Source organism: Colobus angolensis, unplaced genomic scaffold (genome assembly GCF_000951035.1).
Source record: "Colobus angolensis palliatus isolate OR3802 unplaced genomic scaffold, Cang.pa_1.0 Scaffold218, whole genome shotgun sequence".
Taxonomy (NCBI): Eukaryota; Metazoa; Chordata; class Mammalia; order Primates; family Cercopithecidae; genus Colobus; species Colobus angolensis.
In genome coordinates this window covers 596,329-606,860 of record NW_012115355.1, presented here as the reverse complement: position 1 = coordinate 606,860, position 10,532 = coordinate 596,329, and the positions used below count along the sequence as shown (strand labels likewise).

Genomic DNA, 10,532 nt, shown 5'->3' with positions numbered 1-10,532 from the left:
GAACTTAAAGTATAATAATAAAATAAAAATAAATAAAAAAATAAAAAATAAAATAAAATAAAATGAGCTCAAAAACAATTCAGTAGCTTGCCTCAACTGTTTGTTTGTTTGTTTGTTCGTTCTACAATATACCCCAGCTCACCTAAGAATACTGGCACTTAGTAGTGTGAGAAGGTCAACAAGAGAAAGTAACACAACGATCCCTGCTAAAGATACCTGAGGGCAACCAACACACAGCTTTCCCATCAATCCTATTATCTTCATCATACCCATGAAGACACAGCCAAGAGAATATAAGAAAGAGCTACAAGCATTATAATCTTCCATATATATATATATGCATGTGTGTGTGTGTGTGTGTGTGTATCACTTTATTGTCTAGCTATTGGTACTTATGTGTGTTATCATGAATCTCTTCTGTGTGATGCCAACATCATCAAAGAGAGTTTAGGGTCAGAAAAGCTGCTAGTAATGGTGCAATCAAGTCCCAGTAAGGTAAAACTTTAAAACAATCAAATAGCAAACCAAACAGTGTTTTCAAGTATGTCTGATTATTTACTAGCCATTCAAAACAACTGGTAGGTCTTATTTTGGCAATAAAACTTTGAAATAAAAGACTAAATATTATTACAGGTTACAAATATACCAGATCAAATCTGATTATTGTTTTCAAAATAACTTCTGCTAAGCACTTACACTTTGTTCAGTATTGCTTTGTTTTACATTAAGTAAATGATGAAATCCTTTGAAAGTAAGCATTCCTATATTCCTTTAGTTTATGATTTCTTCTGTCTCACACACTAGACAGTGAGCATCTTTGGGACAAGAGCTACAAAATCAGTCTACTTCCCTGAGTTTTCTGAATGAGGTATTTTAAATACTAAATAAAATACAGCATTTATTGAATGAATAATTCCCCACAACACATACAACTATTGCCTGTTTTCAATCTCAACCCCATCTTACCCTATTTTCCATTTTGCAGACAGGAAATTTTTTCTTAAAGCACCAAAATAAACCTCATGGCTCTTATGCCAAAAACCCTGTAATGCCTTTGTATCACATTTGGACAGAACTAAAACTCCTTAGGACAAAATCCTCGTAATCTGGCTCTAGCCTACCAATTCCAATTCTCTCCTCACAGCACTGCCTCTACCATATGTTCCCAGGCACAGGAAACTGGTGCTCTGATGCCTCCACGCCTGTATACATAGTGCTCCCTCTACTTGGATTGCCCCAACACTTCTCCTCAGTCTTGGCTAGATGCCATCTCCCCTAAGAAGCCTTCTGCTCATTTCCTGAATCAGTCAGTGTGCCCTCCCCACACAGTACATCTAGGAGAGATTAAAAATTTTGCTTCCTGGATGTAGTGTGATGGGTCCCCAACAAGGTTACTAAACCTTGAAGGCAAGACTGTGAGTCAAGGTCATGGTGCTCATCCAAGGAGCAGGTGTCCCTGAGAACCCAAACATAAATTTTCCAAACTTATATGATGTGTTTTCCCTTTAAAACTGAATGCCTTTAACAGCAACTAGGTCACATCTTGAATGCTTTGCTGCTTAGAAATTTCTTCTGCCAGATACCCTAAATCAACTCTCTCAAGTTTAAAGTTCCACAAATCACTAGAGCAGGGGCAAAATGTTGCTGGTCTCTTTGCCAAAACCTAACAAGGGTCACCTTTGCACCAGTTCCCAACAAATTCCTCATCTCCATCTGAGATCACCTCAGCCTGGATTTCATTGTCCCTATCATTATCAGCATTTTGTTCAAAGCCATTCAACAAGTCTCTAGGGAGTTCCAAACTTTCCCCCATTTTCCTGTCTTCTTCTAAGCCCTCCAAACCATTCCAACCTCTGCCTGTTACCCAGTTCCAAAGTCACTTCCACATTTTTGGGTTATCTTTTCTGCAGTGCCCTACTCTACTGATACCTATTTACTATATTAGTTCATTTTCATGCTGCTGATAAAGACATACCTGAGACTGGGTAATTTATACAGGAAAAAGGGTTTATTGGACTTAACAGTTCCATGTGACTGGGGAAGCCCACAATCATGGCAGAAGTCAAGGAGAAGCAAGTCACATCTTACGTGGATGGCAGCAGGCAAAGGGAGAGCTTGTTCAGGGAAATTCCACTTTATAAAGCCATCAGATCTCATGAGACTTACACTATCACAAGAATATCTTGGGAAAGACCTGCCCTCATGATTCAATAACCTCCCACTAGGTCCCTCCCACAGCATGTAGGAATTCAAGATGAGATTTGGGTAGGGACACAGCCAAACCATATCAACTTCTATAGTGTCTCCTAAATTGTGAGGTTATGGGAAAATATGACATAAAAGTCTGGAAAATTTGCAGACTGGCAATGTGATAGAAAAGAAAATCCCATTTTCTGATAAATCCATGTAAGCTGCAGAAATATGCATAAGTAACAAGGAGCTGAATGTTAATCCCTAAGATAATGGGGGAAATGTCTTCCACGTCAGAGGTCTTCATGGAGCCCCTCCCATCACAAGCCAGGAGGCTTCGGAGGAAAAAATGGTTTCATGGGCTGGGCCCAGGGTCCCCATAATGTGTGCAGCCTAGGGACTTGATGCCCTGCATCCCAGCCACTGTAGCCATTGCTGAAAGAGACCAACGTAGAGCTTGGGCTGTGGCTGCAGATGGTGCATGCCTCAAGTCTTGGCAGCTTCCACATGATGTTGAGCCTATGAGTGCACAGAAGTTAAGAATTGGGGATTGGGAACCTCCAACCAGATTTCAGAGGATATATGAAAACACCTGAATGCCCAAGCAGAAGTTTGCTGCAGGGGCAGGCCCCTCATAGAGAACCTCTGCTAGGGCAATGCAGAAGGGAAATGTGGAATCAGAGTCCCCACACAGAGTTTGCTACTGGGGCACCCCCTAGTGGAGTTGTAAGAAGAGGGCTACCATCTTCCAGACCCTAGAATGGTAGATCCACCAAAAGCTTGTACCATTCACCTGGAAAAGCCACAAACACCCCTCACCAGCCTGTTAAAGCAGCTGGGAGGGAGGCCATACCCTACAAAGTCACAGAGGTGGAGTTGCCCAAGACCATGGGAGCTCTCCTCTTTCATCAGTGTAACCTAGATGTGAGATATGGAGTCAAAGGAGATCATTTTGGAGCTTTTAAGATTTGACTAACATGCTGGATTTCAGACTTGCATGGAGCCTGTAGCCCCTTTGTTTTGGCCAATTTCTCCCATTTGGAATGGCTGTATTTACCCAATGCCTGTACCTCCATTGTATCTAGGAAGTAACTAACTTGCTTTTGATTTTTCAGGCTCTTAGGCAGAAGAGATTTGCCTTATCTCAGATGAGACTGGACTGTGGACTTTTAAGTTAATGCTGAAATGAGTTAAGACTTTGGGTGACTGTTGCGAAGGCATGATTGGTTTTGAAATGTGAGGACATGATATTTGGGAGGGGCCAGGAGTAGAATGATGTTTCGGTTGTGTCCCCACCCAAATCTCATCTTGAATTCCAACAAGTTGTGGGAGGGATCCAGTGGGAGGTAATTAAATCATGGAGGTAGGTCTTTCCTGTGCTGTTTTCGTGATAGTGAATAAGTCTCATGAGATCTGATGGCTTTATAAAGTAGAGTTTCTCTGAACAAGCTCTCTCTTTGCCTGCTGCCATCTACGTAAGATGTGACTTGCTCCTCTTTGCCTTCCACAATGATGGTGAGGCTTCCCCAGCCACGTGGAATTGTAAATCCAGTACACCCTTTTTCCTGTATGAATTACCCAGTCTCAGTTATGTCTTTATCAGCAGCTTGAAAACAAACTAATACAGAAGTCAAAAGCAAATGTAAGGGGACAGGAGGATGAAAGGAAATCAAAAGAGTTCTCAGTGGGACAGTATGAAGAGAGGTTGGGACAAAAATACTCATTAAGTCAGAGTCAGGAAAAAGAAAGATCTGAAGCAGCAGCAGACTCTCTTGCTGGCTTTGCAGAAGCAAACAATATGTAAATTGCCTATGGGGTGGCCCATGTGGCAACAATCTGAAGGCAGCTTTTAGGAGATAAAGCAGTCTTCAGGCAACACAAAGGAAAAAACAGGACCTCAGTCCTGCATTCACAAGGAAATGAAATTCTGTAAGAACTGGTGAGCCTGTAAGAGGACCTCAAGTCTCTGATAAGATCACCGCTCCAACCAAAATCTTAACATCAGCATCTGAGACTTTAAACAGAGGCCCCAGTAAAGCTGTGCCTAGACTCCTGACACAAAGAAACTATAAGGTAATAAAGTTGCATTGTTTTAAGCCACTAACTTTGTGGGAATTTGTTACAAAGCAACAGAAAACTAATACATCATGCTTACAAATCTTGCCCACATCAAACTTTGTTTTCTCAAATGCTACAATGCCTTTTCTATATAATCTAGCAAACACGCTTCAATTTTTATGAAATCTGAACATTTCATATTTGTTACAAAAGCATTTTATCTATGAGCTTATTTGGCTAGATTCAAAATATATCTGAATGAGAAACTGAATTTAAAAGCATATTTCCTTAACTTTTTGTATCATATTTTGAAAACTTATCATTTTAGAAAATATTTACTATATTACGTGCTTAGAAAAAGGCGGCATATTACCATACTTAGTTCTCTTTTCAATATGTCAATCACTAAAGTATATAAAAAAAAATCACATTGTGAAAGCCTTTTCACTCACTGTGTGAACATTTTCAAACTATGTAATATGGGGTGAAAGAAGAGATATACCAATTTCACAATCAAAATATTATATAAGACTATATAATAAATTTTCCAAAACAACAATCTGTTTACATAGTTATATCTGTCATCTAGATACGAGCAAATTAGGGAAAAGTAGTTTGGTGAGATTACTAATCCTAGTTAGGGGGCAAAATAAGCTGCCATTATGTTTTCAGAATATAACAACATTTTCTTCTATGCTTTTGTCAAACAGGAATTTGTAATTAAGTAAATTTATAAATAAACAATCAGGATATATGTTCATATTATAGTTGCTTTATTATACAGTTCTAAATAAAGTTTGGTCTTTTATAAAGAATACACACACACAAAAAAAAAAACAGAAAGAAAAAGAATCGACTTATCGACTTTAAATTAGCCTACCTTCCACATTCAAAGTTCCCATTTTAGATTCCAAGAAATCAAATAATGTGCTTGGTGCTGATGGTCTTGCATTTCCCAGGTCCTCTTCATCTTCAGATCTTATTCGTCCCCTGCCTTTTCCTCTACCTTTAGATGTAAAAGCAAGAAATATGTACTATATATGCAAAAACAAAAAGAAAATATATACTAACATATAACCAAAAATTTTAAATAGGGATTTTAATTTCTTTTAATATTTTCTGTATAGTCTACATCTTTTAAGTAATTTTTTAAAGTTTTTAAAGTAATTATATTAAGTAGCACACTTAATCCTCTAAATAAATCATCTATTCAGAATTCTGAATTTGTTTATATAAACTATCTTCTAAGGAAAAATTATAATTTATTCTTCAACCACAGACATTTTTAAAATAATATAGGACTGGGACTTGAAAAACCACATAATAAACTTGATCATGCAATGATTAAAGAATAACACCAAGGCCGGGCGTGGTGGCTCACGCCTGTAATCCCAGCACTTCGGGAGGCTTAGATGGGCGGATCATGAGGTGAGGAGATGGAGACCATCCTGGCGAACATGGTGAAACCCCATCTCTACTAAAAATACAAAAAAATTAGCCAGGTGTGGCGGCAGGTGCCTGTCGTCCCAGCTACTCGGGAGGCTGAGGCAGGAGAATGGCGTGAACCCAGGAGGCAGAGCTTGCAGTGAGCCAAGATCGCGCCACTACACTCCAGCCTGGGTGACAGAGCGAGACTCCATCTCAAAAATAATAATAATAATAATAATACCACCAAGTAAATGTGGTATTTTTGTTAATTTTTAAAAGCTTAGTCATTTACTCAGGTGACAGAGTTCTAGAAATAACAGAACCAGTCACATATTTTCTCTATTATTCATAACAACCTTGTTAAATAAGTCATTGTTAGACCCACTTTGTTTTTGTTTGTTGTTGTTGTTAGACCCATTTTGTACAAAGATGAAGACAATGAGACTGAGACTATAAATGTCTCTGTGGTTCCCAAACTGGTGTTCCTTCCACTTACCATAACGTTAAATAAAATTACAGCCCTCACAGCTAACAGACTCTGTCAATAACAAATATTCATCTAAAAAGCAAACAATACTATCTGGCACGCTGTTTAATAAAGTATACCTCTCAGAGGAGGACCCATAACAGGTTTCTGTTTATTGCTTGTGAGAAGTACATTCAATGCTGCTTCTAAGTTGTTGCCATTATCCATAAGAGCTTGCCTGGATGCTTCCTTACTGAAGCCCATTTCTGTTATGTGCTTCAGAGCTTTCTCATCAACCTGGAAGGAATAAAGAGAAAAGCTGGTTGGCAGCCCACACATAAGGCAAGGCATAAACTTTTAACTATTTACCGTCTTAACTAAAAATTACATCTCATACTTATGTAAAAATGTCATTCTAATACAACAGTCTCTTGCTGATTTTTTACAAGAGGCAAGGAAGAATCTGTATGATATGTTGGGTTGTGCCTTGAGTATTCTCTGACCTCACAAGTAACACTGCAAAAGCAACGCACAAAAAATAAATTTTATGGTATGTTAGAGTATGGCCTTTGAAAATAATATAGACAGTGAGGAGAAAACTACCTAATGAAACTTTTCCATGGTAAAAAATGGAAATTTTTTGATACTTCTCCATACTAGAAGGGAAATGTAATTCATACAGCACCTCTCCAAAAATGTAAAGTATTGAAGCTAACAAAATGATACCCCCAGTAGCTTTTTTTTTAAACTATTACTTGAGTATTCTATATTCATTAGCAATACTATCTATGATGCCTTTGACAGCTATACCCCAACAGGAAAGTCTACTTTACAAATGCCAGAATCCAAATCTCTTTTAAAAATCTAGACCTGAATAGAATTCAAGAACCACTTAAGGAGTATAAACATATCCTACGAAGAAATTTCTTCAGCTAACCCCAGCTGAGAAAAACGTAACTTTATACATCTAATAGTTAATAAGTTCATACATTGTTTTCCTGATTTCTTTAGTTCTTTGTCAATGATTTCTCTCAGACCTTTGAGCATATATAAGACAGTTCATTTAAAGTCTTTGTCTAGTTAAGTCCAATGCATGAGCTATTTGATGTATGGTTTCTATGGATTTCTCTTTTTCTTGTAAATGGGCTAAACTTTCCTGATTCTTTGTAGGCTTTGTAATTCTTTGTTAGGAACTGGACATTTTGAATCCTGTAATTAGGTAACTGAAAGTCAGATTGTGCCTCCTCCCCAAGGATCACTACTGTTACTTGATGAAGGTTACAGTCATCAGTTTGCTTAGTGACTTTTCTGAACTTTTTTCACAAGAAACATATTCCTTCTGATGTGTGTCCACTGAAGTCTCTGTTCCATCATCTCCATGGTCAGCCAGTGACCAGCCTCTTTCTTCATCATTTACTTACCCTGGATGCTACAAGTGTTTGACAAGGATCCAGAGTTCTAAAATGGTTGCTTTGGACAGTGCTTTCCAGCTCAACAGCCGCTTCAGTAGAGAATATAGGACTTCAGTAGAGGGGCAAATTCCTTCAACTTTCTACTCCATCATCTTTATGATGTCATTTCTTTCATATGTTTTTAATCTCACAACACACCCTAATCTGCTAATGTTCTCTTGTGTTCTTTGTCAAGACATCTCCAGAGAAGTGTTCTCAATTTACTCAAGTTTAAGAGATTCTTGAGTTAGGGACCACGTATTTTGCAGCTCAGTGTATCCACTCTGTCTTGCCATTTAAACCCTGATTTTATTTATTTTATTGTTAAGAATGAGATGGCCTTTTGTTCAAGGAAGAGATAGCCTGCCCTTAGTGATAAACTCATTCCCCTTGATCAGTAATTGATTTAGGAATGGACATCAGACCCAGTTCTAGTCAAGGAGATACAAATGGAAATGAGCTGAAGATTTCAGAAAAGATTTTCTTCTCTGATAAGATAGACCTTCAACCAGATAAATACTCCCCTTTCTTTCCTGTCTTGAAACTCTGTGTTAAGATTTAGTACATGGAGGGCCGGGGGCGGTGGCTCAAGCCTGTAATTCCAGCACTTTGGGAGGCCAAGACGGGCGGATCACGAGGTCAGGAGATCAAGACCATCCTGGCTAACATGGTGAAACCCCGTCTCTACTAAAAAATACAAAAAACTAGCCAGGCAAGGTGGCAGGTGCCTGTAGTCCTAGCTACTCGGGAGGCTGAGGCAGGAGAATGGCGTAAACCCAGGAGGCGGAGCTTGCAGTGAGCTGAGATCTGGCCACTGCACTCCAGCCTGGGCAACAGAGCAAGACTCCATCTCAAAAAAAAAAAAAAAAAGATTTAGCACATGGAGAATCCTACTGATACAGGAGTTAAGAAGAAATTATTTAGGCAGATAGTGAGGATACAGAAGTCCTCGGTAAGGTTTTCCTTTTAATGAAAAGTAGCACCAAATTATTTTCCTTTCTAACAAAGAGCAGCTTGTAAAATTGAGCTGCACACATAGATGCCAGCAGTGGTGCCAAATACATTCAAGATGGTAGCTCCATTATTCCTTCTGTTTGTCAGCCACATAGCAGACGAGATGATGCCAGCCGAGAAGGAAAGTTCATTTGCATAATAACATTAGGGTGGGGAGGCCAGTCTTCCCTGGACACTATGTAAACATCATACCTGGTCAAACCAATCTGTGAGCCCTACGTAAATCAGACATCACCTCCTCAAGCCAGACTATGTAATTAGGTGCATCTGCTGTTGGCCACTCTTTTCCTCTCAGAAGTCCCCTTTCACTAGGGAGAGACCTGTTTTCCTTTCTCTTTCTTTTTCTCCTGCCTATTAAACCTCCACACCTAAACTCCCTGTGTTGCCCATGTCCTAAGTTTTTCTGGTGCAAGATGACAAAGCCCGGTATCTCCCCCAGACAATGTAGCCGCTTCATACTGAGGACCTCGTCCAGGATACCAAGGCACAACATTCATTGAAACAGTGAGTAGAGAAGTGGACTCCAACTCTGTCCTTTCATTTCAGGACTCTCATCCTCCATTCTAGAACTAAATCAACCAAATACTGGGCCCCCTTCAGCCATTTAAAAACAATTAGCATGGCTGCCAGTCTGACAAGACTTGGGGGACTGGCTTGCTAGAGAGAACATGGAGAGTCTCCCAGTACCCACAGGTTGCTGGGCATGTGGGCTATGTTTGAAACAGTTTCCTTTCCTGGAGGAATTAGCTGTCACATGGGGCTGGAAGAGGTTCTGGAGAAACTGAGGATTTCTGGCTAGAGTTACTTCCCAGTGTTATCCAAAGGCTTCTGGACTCAGATCAGACTCCAACCACCAATGGGGCATTGGCAACAAGATCTCCAACTTTTCTATCATAATTTCCTCCTTTCCTGTCTATGACTGCCATAGCGCCTCCCCTCTCTGTGTATGCAGTGTGTTGGAAGTTTTACAGTTCAGAGAATAATCTTGTTTGGCAAGATCAGGGAATGTCATAGTAACTGGAGATATAGTGCCAGGGAAGGCAGCTTTGTGATTTTCTAGGAACAGAAGGTCTCCCCGTCCCCCACAGTGAGTGTCTCTCTCTACCCTTGGTCTGGAGAGCACATGGCATTTCCATGTCTCTCTCTTCCCTTGAAGAGCAAATAGCACTTCCAGATCTCTGCCCTTGTCTGGAGAGCACATGGCATGTCAAGGCCAACAGTGCCACCTAGTGGAATAGGGATTCTCTCTATGAGGCACATTATCAGTTATTTGCCGAAACACCCTTCGCAATTCTCTTCCCTTTCTGTGCTTCTCTACCAGAAACCAGGCTTTATGCTGCTTCTGTGAACAGAAGCATTCTGCCTTCAACGACTAGGAGTAAAATATCCTCCAAAACCAAATTTTAGTCTTTATACTGTCCCATCAGCAGGAAAACAGCAACCCAATTCCTATAATCTTTTAAGGCACTCATTCTACCTCCAATTAGAATGGTACTTAATTAGTAAGGGGTTTTAAGTTTAGAACTTAACTGGAAGCATTCTCTAAGGGTAAATGCTTTAGCACAGGCAATAATAGCATGATACAGAGCTAAACCAGCACACTTCCTCCATTAAGAAGGGAAGTGCAACAGTTGCCCAAATGCAACTGTCACATAGTCTCTCCTGAGGTCCATGAGGTCCATTTTTTGCGGGGAGCCAGGCAGGTCACACACGTCAAGGAATTCAAAGGGAAATCACAGGCACAGGACTAGAGTCACATGGGTGAGCATGACAAATCCCAATCACTTAGTTCCTCTGGTTCCATGGCTGGGGGTCACACCTGCAACCATGGGCAGCACATTCAGTAAGGTGCTGGGACCCAGGAACTACAGAAAAAAAAAAAAAAAAACAGCAGGAGGGATGCCTTCACTGGCTTCCTCTCCACA

The 10,532-nt window shown here is 40.0% G+C and overlaps 1 protein-coding gene across 3 annotated transcripts in view; it reads right to left on the bottom strand.

Moving 5' to 3' along the window:
- TDRD3 (tudor domain containing 3) overlaps window positions 1–10,532 on the bottom strand; it is a 188,042-nt gene that overhangs the window by 57,570 nt on the left and 119,940 nt on the right. For all 3 annotated transcript variants that reach the window (XM_011943268.1, XM_011943270.1, XM_011943271.1), the window contains 2 exons: window positions 6,283–6,439; window positions 5,129–5,254 (listed from right to left, as the gene is read on the bottom strand). In XM_011943268.1, the coding sequence (XP_011798658.1) occupies window positions 5,129–5,254; window positions 6,283–6,439 (283 nt within the window). The remainder of the gene's footprint in view (window positions 1–5,128; window positions 5,255–6,282; window positions 6,440–10,532) is intronic.